The sequence below is a fragment of the Indicator indicator genome, chromosome 17, assembly GCF_027791375.1.
Source record: "Indicator indicator isolate 239-I01 chromosome 17, UM_Iind_1.1, whole genome shotgun sequence".
Classification (NCBI taxonomy): Eukaryota; Metazoa; Chordata; class Aves; order Piciformes; family Indicatoridae; genus Indicator; species Indicator indicator.
In genome coordinates, this window is record NC_072026.1 from 17,858,898 (window position 1) to 17,881,364 (window position 22,467).

Genomic DNA, 22,467 nt, shown 5'->3' on the forward strand with positions numbered 1-22,467 from the left:
CATCCAGAGTGGTTGATGTCTCAGTATGGCTCTTTTATGAAGGAATTTAAGAATTTAATTTTAAACAGCTAAGTTTTTAAATGGCTTTAAAGTCAGTTTCCCAGTGGCTGTCTGCAAGCCATATAATTAGCTGCACCATAGGAAGTGTACAGGGAAAGCAGATGCTTGGAATGTCACATTGTGTCTCTAGAGAATGTTAACATCACTTGGAAATACCACCATTTACCATACATACAGCTGTGGCTCACTGATCTGTCTGTTGCCAGTAACTGGTTTAATTTATCATATAATCAAGAAGGACTTTCAGTTTCAGTGTGATGGAGGAATAAGTAATTAAAAACATAATTTTCCTGCCAAGTTTACTTTATTAGAAAACTTGTACTGCAATATATCTGAACTGTTGATTTTAAATTGGCTAAAATAGTTGTGGGGGATTTTTTTTTTTCCATCACCAATTCCTTGATAATTACTAAATATAACAACACATCTGCATGAAGACTTGTCAAGAACAGGAATAGTTGCTGGGAAGTATTTCAGTGCATTTACTTTTTCATAACTATAAGGCTTGCATGTGCATTGAATTTGGACAGCTACTTGGTTGTAACTACTTGAAACAGATTTCAGACTCGATGGTGTCCCAATATTTTGATGAAAATCTGTCCTCAAGTATGTATTTAAACTGCTAAGAAGGTGATAGGAGCCTAGTGGGCAATTTTTTTTGTAGAAGATATATTAGAGTGAAAGTACTTTTTTTTCTTTCTTTTTGACTTCCTAAGGATCTGGTTCATGGCCTGTTGCTCTTCAGTGTTTATAATTTATTTTCCAGGGAGCATATTTATATGATAGTCCTGTATTATTTTGGTGTGACAGGAAATGCTAAGTTCCAGATATCAAATTCTCACTATTTTAGGAAGATGTCAAAGATGAAAACAGTTGCAACTTGTATTTTTAAGCACTGAAATAGCTATAACAATCACAGTAATGAAGGTATTTAGATTGCTTGTGCAAACTACTTCCATGTATTCCAGAGGGTGGTGAGACCATGGAATAGGTTGCCCAGGGAGGTTGTGGATGCTTCCTCTTTGGGGATGTTCAAGGCTGAGTTAGATGATGCCTTAGAAGCTGAGTCTAGTTGAGAGGCATCTATGCCTGTGATGGAGAAGTTGGAGTAGATGATTTCTGAGGTCCCTTCCAACTTAAGCCATTCTGTGATTGTATACATAATCCTCTAGTTAATGCTCTGTATGTGTGTGTGCATTGTAATCCTGCAAATACTTCTCTGTGGGCATGGAACAGTGGTTTAAATTATATAGACTGCCTTAGTCATTTATACTGAGAAATGTTTTCTGGGATTTATTTACCAGAGTCGTCTTTGCTTTGCTCTTTAAATACCTGTGGTCTTCTGAGTACTAGACAGTACTCAAAGCAAACAGCAGTTTTGCTTTGTTACTGGTTTTGTTGTTTTGTTTGTTTTTTTTTTTTAACACAAAGGAGTCTCTTGTGAAAGTGGCACAAGGAAAACACCCTCTGTAGTTGAATCCTTTTTTTTTTCTGCTGGATCTGATTTTGAGCAAATAGGTTTTCTGTATTTTCAGCAGATTCGAACTACTCTGCTTTTATTGAGTGTAATCTGTCTTTTCTATTTAATTTATATAATAAATTGATTATAACAGGGTTTCTTCCTTTTAAAATTTTTTGTACAAGGAGGAGTTGTGGACAAAATCTAGAGTAAGGCCTTCTGGTAGGCACTATGTGGTTTTGAACTAGTGGTCATTTCCTTGTTACTGTGCATCACAATAACCCCACGCTTATTTCTAGTCCTTGGTGTGAAGTTGTTCTGATAATATCTCATCCAAACTATTCATCTTGAGGTGCAAATTTGAGTGTACTCAACAAATCAATGCATTACAAGACAGAATTGTCTTACTGCTTGATTAACATCAAGTGTCTTCTGTGTTAAGGGGAAGTCATTACAGATGCAATTTTCTGTTAATTCTACTAGCAAAGGTCACAATCCACCAGGTGTTTCAGGGGCTGGGGTCCTTTTTGCTTTTGGATTCCTACAAACCTGTGTATGTTCAGTTCTTAGGATATTGGTATGACATTTACAAGCAAATAAGCCAAATCAAAACAAACTGCAATAAAATGCTTTTCTAGGGTGGAAAATTATCCCAAAGACTATGGCTCTGTAAATTAATCTAGTTTATCAAAACAGAGCTGTCAGTTTCTGTATTCTGTTTTGCTGTATTAAACTTGCTTTCCAGATAGGAAAGGCTTACCACAAATAGTCTTTCTGAGGCAAGCAGGGCTTATTTCTTGCTTTATTATTTTAGAAAGTTCCCAAAATAGTTTGCTTAGATAGTGTTCTAATGCTACATATTGGTCTAAATAGTGAATTACATCCATCCGATGCTATGGTCTCTCAAATTTTTATCCATTCTTTTAGCATTTAAACCTTCTCCTTGAAAAGAATTTATTAAATAAGGAAATGGACATTATGTGTGATGCTGGCTAATTTAAATAGTAGTACTTCAATATGAAAATGTGAAATCTGAGGCTTCTGTACCTTAAGACGACACTTAATTTTCCTTGGCATTTTTTGTACTTGTTCAGATATCTACAGCGGTAGGAGGAGTAATTGTAATGAGGCCTTTGGAGAGTTTCCTGACTTACTTTATCCTCTAGAGTAGAATCTTGCAGGCTTTAGTGGCATAAAGATTCTTGTTTAGGGATTTAGTTTTTTCAAAATGCTTGAGGAAGGCCTAGGGCAAGTGTTGCAAGTTCGCAGTACAGTATTTTTTTTTTTTTTCCCAAGGAAAAATTACTAAAAAGAATCAAGATTTTTTCTGCAACATTTTGATGCTTGTGAGCAGTTTTCTGGAAGGAAAAAGACATTGAAACTCATTTAATATGTGGAATTTACTATTAAAAAGTCGTAGCTACTGATAGGAATTCAGAAGTGTTCAGAAAAGCTGCAGATAGACAGAATCTCCAAGTATTCCCTAGAGCATGCTCATTTATTAAATTACTCCAGTTCAGACTGCTGTAATGCCTGCCTGCTTTCCCTAAGTGGTCCTATTAGCTTTTTTTTTAGTGCTTTGGTAAATGACTGAAGTATAATTCCAAGTATTTTTGAAATATTGATGTCTTGTTTTTTCCTATTTGTCATTCACCTGGTATTGCTAGTGGCTGCCTACTGATACAGCTTTTTTCTTCTGCTAACAGCAATTTTAACTTAGAAGGTCAGAAGTTCTTCTGAACTGGTTTTGTTGCTAACATTTTTGATGTGAACATTTATAATAAAAACAAAGAATTGTAAGGTAATTTAGGTTGGAGTGGGATGCTCAGTGGCTCACTGAGTTGGTCATCCTGTTTAAAGCAGGTCTTTTGTAGAAGTTAGCTTAAGCTGCGTGGGACCTTGTCCAATTGAGTTTTGACTATCTCCATGAATGAACGTGCCATGACTGTGGGAGGCAGTTATGTTGTGCCAAAGCCAGAGTGTACAACATCCACTGCCTTCTGCTCATCCACAGAGCCAGTCTTCTCCACGGGGAGGGCAGTCAGGTTAGGTAGGTACACTTTCCCCTTGGTAAATTTCATGTGGCTGTTTTCAGTCACCTTCTTGTCCTTCATGTACCTAGAAATGAACTTCAGAAGGAATTGCCCTGTGAGCTTCCTAGAAACAGAAGCAGTGGGTGACTAGTTTGTAGTTCACCAATCTTTCCCTTAGTCTTTTGGAAATGAGCCATATTATTTGCCTTTTGCAGGCATTGGACATCACCCTTGGGTCTCACAGCTTTTTGGTGAAATAGAGGCCTTAAAATGCCATCATTGTGTTGCCTGAACTGCTTCTAAAACAATGATGGCAAAAGTTGAGATGATGGCAGCCCAGAGTACCTCAACCTCTTGTTTGATGTTATGTTCCATGCTTCATTTAGCTACACACCTGCATTTTCCTTCATCTTTGTCTATCCTTGTAGCTGTAAAAGCCTCTTTCTTTGCTTTTTGCATTCCTTGTTGTTTTTTTCTTCATCTGAGGTTTGACTTAGTCACTTCCCTTCCTGGGCAGTATTCCTCCTGCATACTGTAGCCATCCTTCCAGTCTACTGTGTTTCTGTTGTTTCTGTTTCATGTTAGAGCTTCCTCAGAAGTGCCTTCTTCGACCAAGCTGGCCCCTGCCTTATGCCCTGAGGATGGGTGATTCTTGTGCTTTGGGAAGGTTTCTGTTGAAAGCCAGTTATGAACAAGGAATGCTTAACATACACATTGTGTTTTAGTTGAAACTACAACGTGTAAGTGTAGCTCAAGATAATTTGCCTTCATGAGCACTCAAAATTCAACATATACCCTTAGAAAATCTTCACTTGCCTTCTGTTGTCTTTGTACAACAGCTATTACTTTTATTTCCCTACAATTAACCTGTGATGCTGCATCTGATTGTACTATGTAAAAATGAGATACTAAGTAGGTTTTCTGTAAGGACAATTTTGTATTTCATCTGCAGCTAACAAGAAGGATATCTTCTGTTGCAGAATCATGCAATTCAGCTAGTGTATTTTAAAAAGATGGAATGATGATCATTACAGGAAGTGACATTGAATGGGAAGTAATGTCTATTTTATTACTTAAATTAAAAAAAAAATTACATGCATAGTCTTTTCTAATTGCTTGCTTTTTGCAGGTTGGATAGGAACTATAAATGCTCCTCCACATGGTTTAAGCATTCAGAAGTTGTTAGGCTGAATGACAAGATGCAGAGTATATGAGAAAAACGTTTTTCTGGAACAGTCAATGTTGTTTTTTCATCCTTCATTTTTCTGATCAAAAAGTATCAGCAATGCAGTCATATTCCTTTGGGTCCAGTAGTTTTTTTTTAAAGTTATTATCCAAGAAAATTTTCCATATAAATAAGTTGTTATTCTGTTATCCCTAAACAACAGGAGGAGCAGAATTTATAAGTAGGCAGTGTGGCTGATGCAGTAACTGACTTTTCTCAGTGTCTCTATGAGACATAGAGATTGCCTTGGAAAGCTCTGCTTTTCTCAGCAGGACAGTTACTCCAGAAATTCTTTGTGGGCATTTTGTTGGTTCATTGGTTTATGTTTTAGAACTATCCAGATACAAAGTTTTGCACTTTTGTATCAAATACATCTTCTGTATTTAGTTTTTATCAACATCTGTCTACATTGGTGTGAGAGACAATAAGTATTTTTTTGGTTGCTCAATGATGTTCTGAGTGAAAAAACCCACTGGGTAGTTGAGACATCACTGAGTAACACATTAACACTGTCCATCATATGATTACGAATAGCCAAATAATTTTACAGCACCCATGGCCAATCGTGCAACCAAATATTCCTTGTGAGCTGTTTAGGTTCATTGAGCTGCGATATAATGAGCCAATCTATAGGAGGAGATAGAGGAAAGAGAAATTGTTTATTATTCTGCATCTATTTCCATTTTATCCCCGGGCTTCTCTAACCATTTTTGCAGAAAACATAATTAGACCTAAGGGTGTGGTGAGAGAACATCACTTTACCCCTCTACTTCTCACAGTTAGGAATCTTGTCCCTTGTGGCTGTACTGCTTCTTGCTTAGTATTTTTTATTTCTATATTTTTGGTCCTTAGATTAGGCAGACTATTTAAACATTTGAAGTGAGCTTTTAACTAGATTTTTCCTGGTACTTGTGTCACCTCTGCCTATGTATACCACTTTGATTTTGTGCTTAAGTGTGTCTTGGTAACCACATTGTATTCAAGGCATATCGCAAGAAATACTTAAAGCACTTCAGCTTGACTCCTTTGCAAATGGAACATGATTCAAAATCAAGCCTGGGGGCTGAGGGGGGGAAGGAAAGAAAGAAGAAGTATTTATTCTTCTCTTGGAGGTGGCAATTACAGAGAAATTGAATCAAAAGTGGCAATAAGGGCTTGTTGTTGGAGATTTTTTTTTCCTATCTTTGCAATTAGATGGTAGATCCGCTGAATAGTAATGTGCCTTTTATATTTAGGACTATTTTGAGACAGAAGCCGTTTTTATTTTATTTTATTGATTTAATCTTTTTTCCACAAATTTCTATTGTCCTTGAGGACAATTGCAACCTGATACTTTTTGGTTTGATATAGTTTCAGGCTCTTATCAAATAATGATTAATCAATTGCTTGAAGCAAGATGCCAGTCTGTTCTTTTCTTGTTTGGTTTTTCACTTTAACCTGCTATCTCACAGTTTGTATCAAATGATCAGAAATATTTTCTAATCTGTCACTTTCTGAATGTTGGTTTCTGTTGGTGCTAGTGTGTTTAAAAATATCCAGCAAATCTGTCATGCCTACTTTTGAAATGGACATAAACTTCCTTTTAATCAGATTGTGTGCTTTGTGGAAGTTCTATGAAATGTGCACTTTAGCATTAGCTGGGAAATACTCTTTTTTTTTTTCTTATACACTTCTTAGATGTTTTACATTTTTTTTTTGCTCTGTGGGCTCTTCCTTTGATGCAGGTAGAAAGTTGAATTCTGAGTCTAAACAAACCGGTGTTATAATAATACCTATAAGAGTAGTTGCATACAGTTTGAAGCAGTAACAGGCATAGTTGTTAGGAAACACAGAGAAACTTTTGCCTTCAGTGAAATGACATTTTTTGTTTCTTTTGTTTGGGTTTTTTTTGTTTGTTTTGTTTTAATATTTGGTAGACAGTTTTATCAGTGATGAGTAGGAGTTCTTCACCGTGAGGGTGATGAGACACTGGAACAGGTTGCCCAGGGAGGTGGTGGAAGCCTCATCCCTGGAGGTTTATAAGGCCAGGCTGGATGTGGCTCTGAGCAACCTGATCTAGTGGGAGGTGTCCCTTCTTATGGCAGGGGCGTTGGAACTAGATGATCCTTGAGGTCCCTTCCAACCCTAACAATTCTATGATTCTATGTGCTTCCCTTGCATTTCAGTAAATGCTCTTTGAATATGGAACTAAATCTGTAAATTATAAGTGTACCTAGTAAGAGTTGTGTTTTGCTGTAAGTAAATATTTAAACAGATGTGAGTAGCTCAACAAGTGGCAATATGAGAGATGAGTTCTTGTAAAAAAACTGTGAAAAAAACCTGCCCATTTGTATCAGCACTGCCTATAGACTGATGATTGCTCTGTGGCTGGGATCTTTTAGAGTAACCCTGTGATACCAGATCCAGAAAGTCTCCCCAGAATGTTAAGAGACATTAAATGATAAGTAAACTAAACACTTTTTATTGGGTGACTACTACTGTGGTCTTACAAGATTTTGTAAGATTCATACCCTGTACCAGACAGGAAACAAACACTTCTTAGGTTTTCTCCATAAGAAAAAAATTTCACCACAGTGAATTCAGCATTTTGAGTATAAATGTATCTGTAAGACTTTTTTTTTTTTTTTTTTGGTAATTATTTTCTTGTAACTTGCTTCGATGTAGATTTCAGGCTCCATAACTCAGGAATGTATTGTGGATGGGGTTTTTTTGTCTATTTTTCCTGTGACTTCTTTGAAACGTCCCTTGAATAGAACAGGTCATTGGCTACAATAGCATAAATCAATAAATATACAACACATAATTTAATACATAATAAATGTGTGATTTACTAGGAAATGCAATACATAGTCAAGCTAAATTTTCAGCTTTAAATCCATAAATTGAGTTGGTAATTCAGAAGTGGTTTAAAGGAAAGGTTGTATTTATTCATTGTTCTCCCTGGTTATTTGTCTGGGAATAGAGTTTCTCCCTTCTGCCTAAAAAGCAGCGATTCTTTAATGTACCCTGAAAGATAACAGTTTCGAGCTAGCAGAAAGCTATGAAAAAAATAAAGAATAATGAGCAAGAAATATTTTCTTCAGTGAAATTTCCCAAGAGGTAGTATCAAAAGTGAAACATTGTCCTTATTAACAGGCAGTATATTGCAAGGCTTTCCTCCCTCCTGTCCCCAAAACCCACACAAAGACCCTTTGTAAGCTCTCTCAATTCTCTTCTGAGTATTTACATTCTACTGGTGCTGGTGCTAGGGATACGTTTTCAAAAAATCATAATATTGAACAAATCAGGAATTAGACATCAGCTAGGAAAGTTTATAAGTAATGGAGTTAGAAGCAAAAGGCTTCACGTAGGAGCAGTAACTCATCAACTTTATTAACAAGCTGTTAGGACTGCTCGACAAGTAGCTACTCCATTGATGATATAGGATGACATATCCAAAAGATGTAAACAGAAATGATAACAAAAGAAATGAAACTGAATTCCAGTATACTGCATTTCCAACTGCAGTTAAGGGTAGGCAAGTGTAGAAATAGCAGGCAGCAAAGATGGGGTTGATATTTATCTTATTTTATCGTACTAATGCCTTTGATTAAGTAATATTTTGTGAAGAAATATGGGAAAATGTATTTTAGAGGAAACTATGAAATTACGTTTCCTATTCCTGAAAAGAGGCAGAATTATAAACTTCTCTTAAGAATTTTCTATTTGATAGTTTTAAACAGATCCTTTTAGTGCTGGTGGCAGCAAGTCCAACTGAATAATGTTGTTATTCCCAGGCATTATCTTGGGAGTTTATAATATTTAAATGAGGATTTTTGAATCCTCATGGCACTCTGGAAACCAAGCATTGTTTGGGACTTTGACTATTGCAATATTTAGGTTATGAATCTAGCCCAGCTGTTAAAACCTATTGTAAACCAGTAGGCTTTATTACCTGCTCTAAATTACTCTCTTTGGCAAGATTCTAAGTCTAAAAGAGACCCTTCTGTAGAAGATGCCTACAGGCTACAGATGCTTGCATCTGCACCCAATGTATTTGTAAAAGTTTGCCATAGGTTAGAAAGAATCTGACTTCTCCCTTGAATGTCTGCAAGGGTGTTTCATACAGTCTTGGCCTCATCATTCTGTTTGTTCACATGTCGTATTAAGGTAATTTGATAATTTGAATCCATGTTTGTCTTAATTGTGATTTCAGATTGATCACTGCATTATTGCATCTTCAATTAGTTTGCTGATGTTGTAGTAAATTATAGCTCATTCACTTCCTTAAGTTTATATTTGCTTGCTTATCACGTTTAGGAAAATCCAGAGCAAGCTAATAGAATTGGATTATGCTGTCAAAATATAACATGAAGCATGAAGTGGAAGGTGTAAGAAACCTCAGGAAAAAAATTGCAGATAAATAGGTGTATCCCTTCAGTGTTGAGTTTTTTCACATTTATCTTTTTTTTGGAGTGTAATGCCCCACAACCTCCAAAATGCTTTCTTCTGCTAGTCCATCAGCCCTGTCTTGAAGGAAGCATGCAAAATCTCTCAAACCCAGGCATCTTTTATTCTGTTATTTCAGTGCTTTTGTACCCATATGCACTGCATTGTGTGTAATTCTCACACCCTCTATCTGTTAAAATTATTTGAAAATTTCTAGCCAGAAGCTTTGAAACTTTTCAACAAAAGTTCATAGGCTGTGTGCCTCAGTTTCTCTTCTCAAATTCTACATAAAACAGCTGTTTATTTTGCTGTGTTGTTTTTTAATCCTGTTTTTTAATGACAATGATACCATTTTGTGTGTGTGTGTGTATTTCATCCCTCTGTCTCTTTTAGAAATAATCCGAATAAGGCATGCCAAATATCAATTTAAAGGAGCTGTTAAAACAGTCTCAAATCTGGCCACCTGAGGGCTGTTTAGTAACTAATCAAGCATATGCTGTTTGGTAATTAAGGCATACAATATAGTTTTTCATTGGTAGCCTTAAAATTGGTTCAGTAAACACTGAAAACCTCTTCTACCTTACACTGCTAGTCAGTTCTAAGTTGTTTTTTGTTGAGGGGTTTTTCGTTGTTTTTGGTTGGTTGGTTGGTTGTTTTTTTTTGTTGGGGGGGGTTCTTGGGGTTTGTTTTGTTTTGTTTTTGGTTTGTTTGGTTTTTTTTTTCCAACACAGCTAGTAAGCCAGCAGCAAAATCCTCTCCCTACCTGACTGTACAACAGCAGCTATGCTTGCCAAACATCTTAATTTGTAATGGCATGCTAAAGACATTTCATGTCACATGTGGTGACCCTGATGCATGAACCATGGGACAGTATCTCAAACATAATCTTGTGTACTGTTTCATGGCCATCCATCAGGAAATTCAATTTGTCTGCTTCTGTTTAATACCAGCTCATTGCATCTCTTTTCCATTATTTTCATAAGGATAACAGTGCATTTGAATATGTTATGCTCCAGGGAATACTCAGGAAAGTTCTTTCGTTTACATATAAACTGGTTGCTTGATCTGCTGTATTTTAGCTCTCTTTATTTCTGTAGGTTAACTTCCAGTTTATCTCAGTCCATTGTTCCTAATGAGTTATGACTGAAAAAAAAAGACTTTTCCCCCCTTCTTTTTCTTACTGCCCCTTCCCTGGAACTTCAGTTCAAATATTTTGCAGTTGCAAGGCAAATTTAGGGAAGGCCTGAGGGATCACAGGCAGCCTTCATTATTGGTGCATGACCGCTTCATAGCCAACTGCATCTTTAAGACCCAGGGAGATTTGTGCATTACAGTTTGTTTTCTTTCTTCTTGTTTTTAATAATTTACCTTTGAGAGTCTATTTACAACTATGTTGATGTGTGAATATCTGTTTGTCTGTCAAAATCCAAGATATGTGCAGAATGCAAGAGATACATGAATTTTTTATTTGCTTCTTAAGGAAGCCAAGCTATAAACTGGCAGTCTTGAGTACAAGAGCCTTACTTCAGTGAATCCTAATAAACACAAGGGAGAACATCAAGCTATGTGCCCCTTCAACCAGCTCCTGTAGCAGGAGATAATGCTCCTTGCTGAATCTATTTCTGTGCTAGGAGACACAATAATTTGGGTTTGGTTTTATTTAACAGAAACAACCAACCAACAACAACAAAACCACCAGCAAACCCCAAAGCCAAAACACAGCCCCCAAACTTTCTCGAACTTTAATTTGCAGGCAAATTAGCAAAACTAGTGCTATGCACTACTCAGAAATACAGCATATCATGAACAGGGGTTGTATGCATTAAAATGTGTCTGTCTGTCTGAGATTCACGTGACAATGCTTTGAGTTTCTGCCCAAACCTACATGTTTTGAAAAAACGGTGTCTAAATTAATACTTTACAAAACATTTTCCCAAGTTCTTGGGAAGACTTTTACTTATAGCTGGCTTGATGCGTGCTTTGTGACATTTGACTGATTTGGAACTGTTATATTAGTTTGGTTTTATCATTAATTAGGGAATAAATAGAGCTGTGTAGTGTATACCTGTGAACGCTACTTTATACTTTGTCACTTTTGAGCTACATTGCAGTTACAAAACTGCTGACTCTCTTGCCCCCATCTCTTTTAAAAGCAAGGCCAATTATAGAGTTATTTTTTTCTTTTTCAATATTTAAACTGATCTCTGACTTTTTTAGGTTTTATAGTCTTCAAGTCTACACAAAAGATACCACAGAAGAACAGGTCTGTCTAGAGACCAAGAGCCCCAGAGGTGTTGGTGTAATGCCCTTTGGGGTTTCTCTCTCCTGCCTTGCACAGTTCCCAGTTTGACCACTGCAGAAATTGTGTTATTGTCCTTTTGCTGCAGCCTGTACCTGTTGTAGCAACAAGCTGTTTGGAAAAAGGTCTGGGATTTCAGGTCAGCACTTAGTAGATTTCTACTTGTCCCTGACTTTGTTGATGTAATCTCTGGAAAAAGACTATGTGAAGATGCTCTCAAGCATTTACATAATTAACAAGTAAAAATTGCAGGAAATGTACATTTTAACAGAATAAGGGAGAGGCCCATCAGAATGCTTTGTGCCTCGTGTGCTGCATGTGTTGGAATGGTAGGATTTGGATGTTTTTGTTTCTATGTTGATACACATACATATGAAGGGATGAGCGTAGCTAGGTTAAGCCAGGTGCTCTCACATAGTTATCAGTATTTTGTTATCTCCATTTTCTTCAGGAGAAGACCCTTTATTTTGAATATTTTTTTGTTTGGATTATTATTGCTAGCCAGCAGATTTTATGAACTGCAATCTGTATTTTCTAATCATCTCCCTTCACCTAGGGTTTGTAGAGTCGATCTCAAAGTGAATTTGCAGATACAGTAACCATAGAACTTGAGTTCAGCCTACTGTAGTCTTCCTGTTAGAAGATGTGACACAATCTATGGCCTAATCATAGCATGTCAGTGGCTGGTGGGCTACTAGTTGAGCCATGACATTTCTTATTTCTTTCTCTCATAAGATTGTGGGCATTTACTTTCATTACAGCCTGTGAAGTTGCAGGAAAATGAAATCTCTGTCAAGTGTGATTGAATGTGCAGAGACAGCACTGTCCAAACCCAAAAAGGATAAAACATTGATCTTTCTCCTTTAATTCTCAATTTTCTTTTCTGAAAGAAAAGGTGGTTCTCACTGCAATCTATTATGGGATGGTAAATGCAGTTCTGGGTCCAATTTTCAAGTACATCCACAAGTAGCATCACTGGTAACTGTGATATCCAGCATCTCTGCAGAACACTGTCAGCTACTAGAAGGGGTTAAATGTATATCACCTCAGCAAACTCTTAAACACACTGAAACATCCTATCCCTTGCTTGAGTGAATATTTAATATTTGTAGTCTTGGGATACCAAATACTGTTTGTAATTTATATAAATCTTAACACTTAAAGTTCCTTTTAGTTAAGATTTTCTTCTGGCTTTGATAATTGTTGTCTGTAGCTTCTCCCTGGTATGTACACAGTAAAGTGACAAGTCATCTTCATTTATACATATTTTGATATGTTATTTCTGAGAAAAGAATATATAGAACTGTGTAATATGAGTCTGCACCAAATTTCTTAAGGAAATTTTACTTGTAGAATAATAACTGATATATTTCCTTGGATATTTACAAAGCCATCCACAAAGGTGGATTTGTGAACATCCTACATCTAAGGTATGATTAAATTGCTTACCAAATTAAACATTGATATGAAAACCATTTCTGCTATGCCCTATGCTTAGTGTAAGTATTGACTGTTCAGCTTTTTAAGCTGAAACACCATTAATGAACACATGCCATGTTAGTTCTGGACATTGCTGGATCTAGGATCTTCTTTACTGCTATTACTACTTGTTAGGTATACTGTATTTGGAGTCCCAAAATCACCTGAAGCCCAAAACCTGCAGTCTTGTTTGGTAGAGGATGTTGGTATACTGTGAGGTGGAGAGGAAAAGGAACAATAAATTTGTAGCTGTTGTGAATATAAATAAGAAAATTACCCCTAACATTTATCATGTCTGTCTGAGATGTTAGGTGAAATTCCATCATGATGAGTTTTAGTGAATTTTTTCATGATAAATGAATCTTAGGGAAGGCAAAACTAAGAAATTTAGGATCTTGGAGAACAGCTTAAGGGAATTGGAATACTTCTTTTTTTGAGCAAGCAGGCAATGCAAAAGGAGTTACAAAGGTATTTGTGAAGTGAGGAGTGAGCGTGGTGCTAGGGACTGTAGTGAGGGGCTGCAGGGGGCTTCTCTGTAAGAGGAGGCTGTGCTGTCCCGTTCTGGACACAGCTGGGGATGGGCACAGCTGTCTAAAAACCTGTCTAAGAAAGGGTGCAATGTAGGCACAGTAGTGAGGAGTAAGGGGGAAAAGTGTGAAGAACAAGTGCTGGGAGCTGCAGGGCCAGAGAAGGAGGAGAGTAGATGTTCCAGGTCACTGAGCAGAGACTACCCTGCAGCCCATGGAGAAATCTCCCAGTGGACCAGGTTTATCCTGAAGAACTCCAGCTGCAGGAAGGTCCCATACTGGAGCTGATGAAAGTGTGTGGAGGAAGGGGCATTCTCCTGCTGTTGTGGACTGACTGCAATTCCCCACTCCCCCCATCCCTGCAGCAATGCTCAATGCATGTGTTAGATCATAGAAGAGCTGGAAATGGGGTGAAGTTGGGCCTGAGAAGGAGGAATGGGGGAGAGGTGTCTTCTTTTTTATTTCCTACTATACACCTCTAATCAACAATAAATTAGGTTAATCTTGCCTGAGCATTTTGCCTGTGACTGGGATGGTGAGCCATCTCCCTGTCTTTAGCTCAAGACATGAATTTGTCATCTTACTCTCTCCTCATCCTGTTGAGGAGGGTGAGTGAGAGACTGGGTGGTGTGTGGCAGCCAGCCAAGGTCAGACCACCACAACAGGAAACCAAGATTAACCTCCTCTGGAACCAGAGGATATCTTTTATACCACATGGAGGCAAGATCATGGGAGAGGGGTGGTTTATTTCATTGATTTATTTGCTGTTGTTTTGTTTGTTTATTTAAAAATCCAGGGATGTTCTCTTAGGTACTTTGCTACTTTGTGTAATATGGTAACTCAAAGTCTTTAGATTTAGAGTCCTAAGTTTTCCATTACTTTTGTTTGGGGTTTTTGTATGTGTATGTATTTAAGTGGTATTTACTTCAGGTATTTCAACCAAAACACCTGAAGAGTGTAACTCAAGAGAGTAGCTTAAATTTTAGTAACCAAATTTCAGTTGCTTGTAATTAAGGCACCTTATGGTTGGAACTTTTGTTAATCCCCACTCTTCCTCCTAACAGAAAGATACAGGTTTAAGAGTGTCTACAACTACCTGAGGGGAGGTTGTATCCAGGTAGGAATTGGTCTTTTCTCTCAGGCAACCAGCAGCAGAACAAGAGCACACAGTCTCAAGTTGTGCCAGGGGAGGTATAGGCTTAGACATTAGGATGAAGTTGTTCACAGAGAGGCTGATTGCCCATTGGAATGGGCTGCCCAGGGAGGTGGTGGAGTCGCCATCACTGGAGACATTCAAGAGAAGACTGGATGAGGCACTTAGTGCCATGGTCTAGTTGATTGCTTAGGGCTGGGTGATGGGTTGGAATGGATGATCTTAGAGGTCTCTTCCAACCTGGTTGATTCTATGATTCTAAGACAGACTTAACAGTTTTCATAGGAAAACAAAACAAACAAAACCCCCTGACAAACGTTTACTGCTGAAAGATTTGGAAGCTTTTCATTTATCATAAATGCAAATTTATTCTCATTCTGTTAATTATCTGGTAATGCTAGTATGTGGAAATAGTATGCTAAGTTGTGTTCCTGCTAAGGTTTATTTATTTTATTTTTTTTAAGATGCTCATAGGACTGGATGTCAGTCCCTGGGTTTTTTCTTCCCCTGATTGGATGTAAATGCAGTATCTGTGCAAATGAGGTTATTTTTTGTTACTCTTTCAAGTGTTCCTCAGTGTTAGACACCTCTGTTCATTTTATCTAATGCAGGACGCGTTAAAAGAAAACAACAAAAGAAGAGAAATGGAGGAGAAAACGAAGAGAGCCAAATTGGCAAAGGAGAAGGCTGAACGAGAGAAACTGGAGCGACAGAAGAAGAAGCAGCAGTTGATTGATATGAACAAAGGTAAGGCATCATTTTTGGTAGAGAGATTTGTTAAAAGAAAAGCGTAGCAAACTGTAGACTATTCCTGATCAATATGAAAAATACTTGCTGTCTTGTTTTGAAAGCTGGGAAGAAAGCTTAACCTTTTCAGTGAAAATTCTGGTTTTCATTTTGTTTTTTGTTTTTTAGCCTACCTGATCACATAATTCCATAACTACCATTTAAAATGTTTGTTGTGAGTTATTGGCTTGCTTTCATTTCCAGCAGTTAATTGATTTTTAAATTTTTTTTTCTTTTAATATGGATTTCCTTCCACGAAGTGTCTTACTTGCTTTGTTGTTAATTTCAGTCTGTAAACATCTCTATAATCAAGGTAGTGTTGCAGATAATGTCTTTCTTTTTGGGCTTAGAGGCTCTATGTTATAGTGGGATGATCTCCCAACAGTCCTATTAGGACCGGAAAATACGATGGCGCTTGGAGCCTAAGTACAGAGTGACATTTCAGCATGATAAAAAGCAGTGTGTTGAGCTTGTCAGCCGTGCGAATATATTGTAAGACAGAGGAAAGTAAGAGAGCAGGAGGAATTGGGGGGGTTCTCATAGTGATGCTGTGCAGGTTTCCAGAAAGGCTTTGTTTTTTATTCTGACTCCAGGAAGGCAAGTGGAAGTGGTAAAACTGCACATTGCAGAGATTACTTGAGGCTGCAGTGTTTTGTTTGGTCTCCACGAGTTTGTATTAATTTGCTGATCAGCTTCAGCTGCACAACATTTTTTCTTTTAATCCACTGAACAATCTTAACAGGTACATACTCATCGGAAAATGTTGTTTCTTTATGAAAGATGTGATGATGCATTAACTTTCTGTAGGGATGCTGTTGGTGTGAAGTTAAGCTTATGGAGATGCCTAATGAGACTTCTTTAATCCATTCTTTTAACATTTGACATCTTTAATATCTGTCACATGACAAAAACGAAGTCCTTTACAATAAGGACTGGCACTTTTCTGTGAATGGGGTAAGAAGTACCTAAATATCCCATCATTGTTTAAACTACCAGTTTTGTTAGCTGTTAGAGTACAAGAAGCCCACTTGGATATTATTGTCAGTGAATTAGTCTGTGTTCAAGGGCTGTAGCTAGCAGTTCAAAGCTGTACCTTAAATTGTTTCAGCTCAGTCAATAGTTCTTTAAGCAGATGTGAGGAATAGACCAGTCTTAGCAGTAACATAGATGCCTTTCAGATGCCCTCACTTGTCATCATGAAAGACTTTTCCTATCAACAGATACAGCTAAAGTTTAATTCTGCATTTTTTTTTTTTTTTTTTTACTGGAACTGCAAATGTGTAACTGTACATGACTGAGTGCACCAAAACTGCAGTTTACGTACCTAATGTTTCTAAAGCATCGACACAAAGTTATTTTAATACTTCTAAAATATATTGAAATACCCATTTCACATATTACAACTCTATTACTGCAGTATGAGACAGGGGGAGAGCTCTGTTCCCACTGTATTCCACAGCACTGATACTCAATTAACTGGTTTTGCCAAGTAATTATTTTTTTTTTGACATATCTACTTCTATATGTTCATTGCTGCTTACATAAATAGTTTGTAAATTTGTCTAAATGAATGTGACACAGAAGACTTAGAGGGAGGAGACACATGTCCTCTCAAGCTGTCATTTTGACAAGGTGATTTTCACCCAAAGGGTGTTTTAACATAACTCAGTTATTTCTCTAGCTATATCTTCAAGAATGAAATTTCTGCACACTGCTGCAACCTTTCAGGTCAGAGCAATAGGGTTCCTTCATTTTCCAGCCTCTTAGTGTGTGGTTCTACAATAGGTGTATTTGCTGTTACCTGGTTCTGTAGCTACTATGGCCACTGGAGAATACAGATTAGAATTAATTAAATATTAGGATTAATTAAATATTACAATTACTATCTGTTTCTTGGTCAGCTTGGACAGAAGAAGACTGTAGTGTGGCCAATAATCAAGAGCTGTCCTGTATAATACCTAGTTATGAGGTAACCTTAGAGTTGCCATTATTTTATAGGCCAGGTTAGTTGGTTTAGTGTGTTGTGCTTTGTATACCGATGTAAATGCTGTGTGTAAACTGATATAAACCATTTTTTCTCATTACTGGAGAGGAATTCTATAGGAGAAGGCCTTAACAGTCCCATCTCTTCAGCATTCATTAGCTCTATGGAAAGAGAACATTCTTTGCAGCTGTATTTCAGCAGGTTTCCTATTTTTTGAGGGCTGTAGCAGACTGGGCTATGATGCATTTATACATAGTCTTTCATGACTTTCATCTGACTTAATATCTGCAAAATTCTTGCAGCATTGCTTCCATGTGCATATCTGAACAAGAGAAAGGAAGAAAGAACTAAAGGCAGCTTTCTGGAAGCTGAAAAGCGTGTAACAGTAGTTCTGATGCAAATGTTATTTAATCAGAAACAGTTTTGCTCTTCATTATATCTGATTACTATGGCAATTAAAATCACCTTTTAACTACCAACATTAGGGTAAAAGATAGAATGAGCTTCCTCAGTCCCAATTAGTATTGAATTAATTGTTTTGAAGACATATTAACATTCTCCCATAATGCAGATGAAGATAATGGAAATGAAGGTCTGCGCTGTTGGTAGATGAATATTCCTACTTTCTCTTTTCAAGTACTCTTATATAAGAATTCATGTGTTATTTATTCAAACTGGTATGTACCAGTATCAGCAATAATTCTGTTGTTTCCTTGAACTGTTGTTACCCTTGCATCAACTGTTGCAGGATACGATTCCAGAAGGTTACTTCTGCTACAGTTCTCTAAAGATTGTGTGCTCTCCTCATTGTTATTTCTTCCCTTCTGTGTCCTTTAGCATAAATAGCAATCCATACTATGAGATACATGTTATTTTGTAAATGTTCTCGCTTTAATCCTCTGAATTTATTTGGCTAGTGATTGCATGGGATACCTGGAGTGATAAAACTTGGGGCTTATTTGCATTCTAGCGATTATTAGTTTACGGTGCTGGATGCCAGTGAGGCGAGTGTTACAGTTCCTTTGGGAAGTCATTATCTTTCGTATTGATGTCGATGGTCTGTTTGAATATTCTGCACTCTTCCTGAAACACAATGTTCACATAAAAAAAAATTAGACAGAGTTTTGCATTATGCTTAAACCAGGATAAGGTTTGACTTTTTAAGTTTTTTTTCCTTTTTAAAAGCAATTATGCAGGAATTGCTCAAAATCTTTTAAGATCTCTTTATGCAGAGTTTGAAGCCATCTTGAGAACTGGGAGGTGATGTCAAAATTGCTATGAATGCTGTTAATACAGGTCAAAAGCAGCTCCAGAGAAATGCAAATAGATGTGAGAATAGACAGGAAGTTAGAAATTACAACTTTAAATTTAATCTCACCGTTTAAAATTTTGCAATGGGAAACGGTTGTGTTTGTTTAGGACTATGGCACGTGGTGCCTTCCATCAGTGCCAACCAATTTGATGAGATAATTTGTCAGGGAAAAATATTTAGACTCTGAAATATGATGTTTGGATAATTGTGAAAAGGAAGAAAAGGTTCTTTTCTCTTAAAAGCAGGTTTCTGGGGGACCACTTACTGAACAGTAAGAAGTGTTCACTTTGGATAGTTGTCAGAGCAAATTCAGGTTTCCTTATCCTTGGAGAAAGTTTTTTGTTTCAAAAACTAGATGTTAAGAGTTAATTTTGAAAGTACCTGTAATATGGTTTACATCAGTGTAATAGCTATTTACCATTGTGTTTATCTATTTTGTAGAATTCCAGCATTAAAAAGCATTTATGACATAAAATAGTTGATCAAGTAACATTTTCCTTAGGTTTGTTTGGGAATCAGATCGTGAAGAGGAGAATTGCATGTAGAGCTATTGCAACTTTATTTGATTGTTAATGGGTGGGGCAAGTTTGGTAACTAAATTCTTAATGGAATATTTATGGGTTTATGTGGTTGTAACACCTTATTTCTAACAGAAGTCTTTAGACTAGTTTCCCAAATGACGTAGAAAAGAAAGTCAGGTCAATGAGCCTCTTTCTGCTCTGTGCTGACTGTTAAATGCCACCCCTCCCAATTGTTTAACATAATTACTTAACTTCATCAATTAAATAACAATCATTGGCCCATATATATTATGATAGATATTCACTAGTCGTTTTCCATATGAAGTATTGAATAATGACAGCTTATAACACTTCCACAAATAAGAGCAGAGTTTTGTCTGTTGGTTGTATAATTAGGCTTTCAACTTGAAATTGCTGATTGGTGAGTTCTACAACCCCCTGGTAGAAGACTTAAAGAATTCTAAGCATACTGCATTGCATCTTTTACATGCACAGCTGAAGTAAAGTCTCTGCTTGTGGATTTGTATGTAGAACATACATTTTTGTAGAAAGCAGAAAATAGAAATATGACTGAGGGTTTTTCAGGCACTGACAGATGTGCAATAAAGGGATAAGTGTGACTTTGCAGGTCTGGGAATTTAGATTTTAAACCGAGAGACATCATTTGGTGTTACATCCCAGAAGGTGAGAGCCGTAGTGTAGTAATGTTTGTCTTGAAAGTACAGAATGTTCAACCACATGAAAGATGGTTTTCAGAGGACCAGCAAAGGCTAAGGACAAAATGTGTCTTCAGACAACAAAATTTTGTAGTAATGAGAAAACTACCAACTGGAAACTTTGCAGAAAAGTCAAAGAATGGGAATGGATAGGTGATCTGTACCAGTATGAAAAAAGAATCCGAGAGAGATGACTGTGTTAGTGAGGAGATCTATATTCAAAGCTGGGCTCTAGATTGTAAATGAAACTGTGTTCTGAAACTATGTGTTATTTCTGCTATCTTACGTATTTTTGTAGCAATAGACCCTGTAGTAGTTAGTGTTTTGACTTAAGTTTTCTGTGGTTGCAATAGGACTGGTCACTAGATTCCAGATAAGTCCTGTGACATAGCAGTGTCAACACTGTATTATCTTTTGGAAATATCTGGGGCTACACATTCTAAATTCTCGTAGATTTTCATGTCTGTGTTATATTCAGATTCCATGCTTGTCTAGACTACCTGAAATGAGTCACAGTGGAAAACAGCATAGGTTTCAGGGCTACTTTGGAATCTGTGTAGAAAGGATTCAAAATCAAGGACAAATTTCAGCTTGACATTTGCCATGGTATTTTTCTATGTATACATTCTTAGTGGGAAAGTCCTGAAATAGCATTCTTGACTTTCCAACCTCTGTTGAAAAAGCTGATTCATAAAAATGAAGCTTAATGAAGATAATTTGAAAGATTTTTTTTTATCATAACTGGATGTATTGTCAGGTATTACACTCAGAAACAAAGTTCTGCTGTTTAGTCTGATCTAATTGGTTCCATTTCTCTGAGACTGAATGTGTGATAAAAGTGAATGTATGCTGGTAGGGTTGTCAGGAGTTGGCCAAGAATTCTGTAAGCCATTAGATGAAAGAGAATTGCCTTTCTATCATATGGGCATGCAGTGTACTTTTAATTTCTTTTTTTTCTTGCAAACACTGTAATAAGAAAAGATCAGCTACAGAAGTTTTCTTCTAAAAGCCAGAAAGATTAATACAAAACAAATTTTTGGCTGGTGAATATTTTGTTGTCGTTACAGAGAGAGTTCTTTATCTATTTGACTTTGTAATTATCATCCCAAAATTCATTTAAGATCAAAACTGGTCACTTCTGCTTCTGAAACTGAGATTTTATTTATTTGGTGGCATCAATTGATTAACATTGTTTTAGAACTTGAAATAATTTAAACTGAATGAGGTCACTACAAGATTAGAGAATAATGGTGGCATGGTTTAAGCCCAGCCAGCAACTAAGCTCCACACAGTCACTTGCTCACTCTCCCCAGCCTGGTGGGATGGAGGAGAGGTTGGGAAGGGTAGAGGTGAGATCATGTGGGTTGAGATGAAGACTGTTTAATAGCTACAGCAAAAGCCAGTCACATAAGCTGTGGCAAAGCAAATAATGGAATTTATACCCCACTTCCCAATGGCAGGCTATCACCTGTAACTGTTACTTTGGAAGACAAAATGCTCTAAGTCTGAATGTCCCTCTGCCTCCTTCTTTTTCCAGCTTTATATGCTGAGCATGAGGTCATATGATCTGGAATAGTGTTTGGGTCAGCTGTCCCTATTGTGACCCCTCTCAAGTCCTTGTGCCCCCCACGCTGTTCACTAGTGGGGTGGTATGACGAACAGAAAAGGCCTTGACTCTGTGTTAAGGGCTGCTCAGCAATAATAGAAGTACTTGTCAAGCCAAACCCAAAACATGGCACCATACCAGCTACTCTGAAGAAAAATAACTCTTATTTCAACCCAAACCAATGTAAATAGTTGAAAAAAAAAATCCTCCTCAAAATGGGCTTCCAGGACTGATTTCTTGCCAAAAAATACTGGAGCATGATGCTCAACTACAACAAAAATGTTTTTTAATGCTAAAAGAATTGGTAGTTTTGTGCTAATCACAAAAATTAAAAGTTGATTAGCATTGTAACTCAAATGTAGCTTTCAAAACAGTAGTAGAACTTGATTGCAGATGTGTTTAATTGTTTGAGCATCATCTGGTCCTTTTTCTTTCATTTTTTTTTTATTGAGCTGCTCAGTCTTTTCATTCCTACATAGAAGGAATGTCTTCCCACTTGCTGCTAAATGATGCACATTCAAGCCTAGTTTAAGTTTAGTAGCAAGTCATCCTTGCAAGGGGCATAAGTCCATTCACAATGAGGCCCCATGAGAAATGCTGATGCTTTTTAATTGAATACATTCCTGCTGGAGTACACCTTGACCATTGTGACATCTTCTGAGAGAAAGAAGAGTGTACATTTCACAAACTGTTTTCTGTAACCTGCCAGTACAACAAAGTGCCTTTTTCTCATATCATAAACAGGGAGCTTAATTGATATATAAGCAAGTTTTTGCCTTGTTTTATAAACTGTCATGAGGTATAGGTTCACTTACCAGTCATGCTGTCCTAACTTTGCCTCCTTTAATTAAAGAGTAAATAACAGTCATGAGACTTGTT

At 37.0% G+C, this 22,467-nt stretch overlaps 1 protein-coding gene across 1 annotated transcript in view; it reads left to right on the forward strand.

The window, feature by feature from the left end:
* Positions 1-22,467, forward strand: part of DIAPH2 (diaphanous related formin 2) — a 221,794-nt gene that overhangs the window by 131,544 nt on the left and 67,783 nt on the right. Inside the window, exon 26 of the mRNA XM_054388824.1 lies at positions 15,275-15,410. Within this exon, the coding sequence (XP_054244799.1) occupies positions 15,275-15,410 (136 nt within the window). The remainder of the gene's footprint in view (positions 1-15,274; positions 15,411-22,467) is intronic.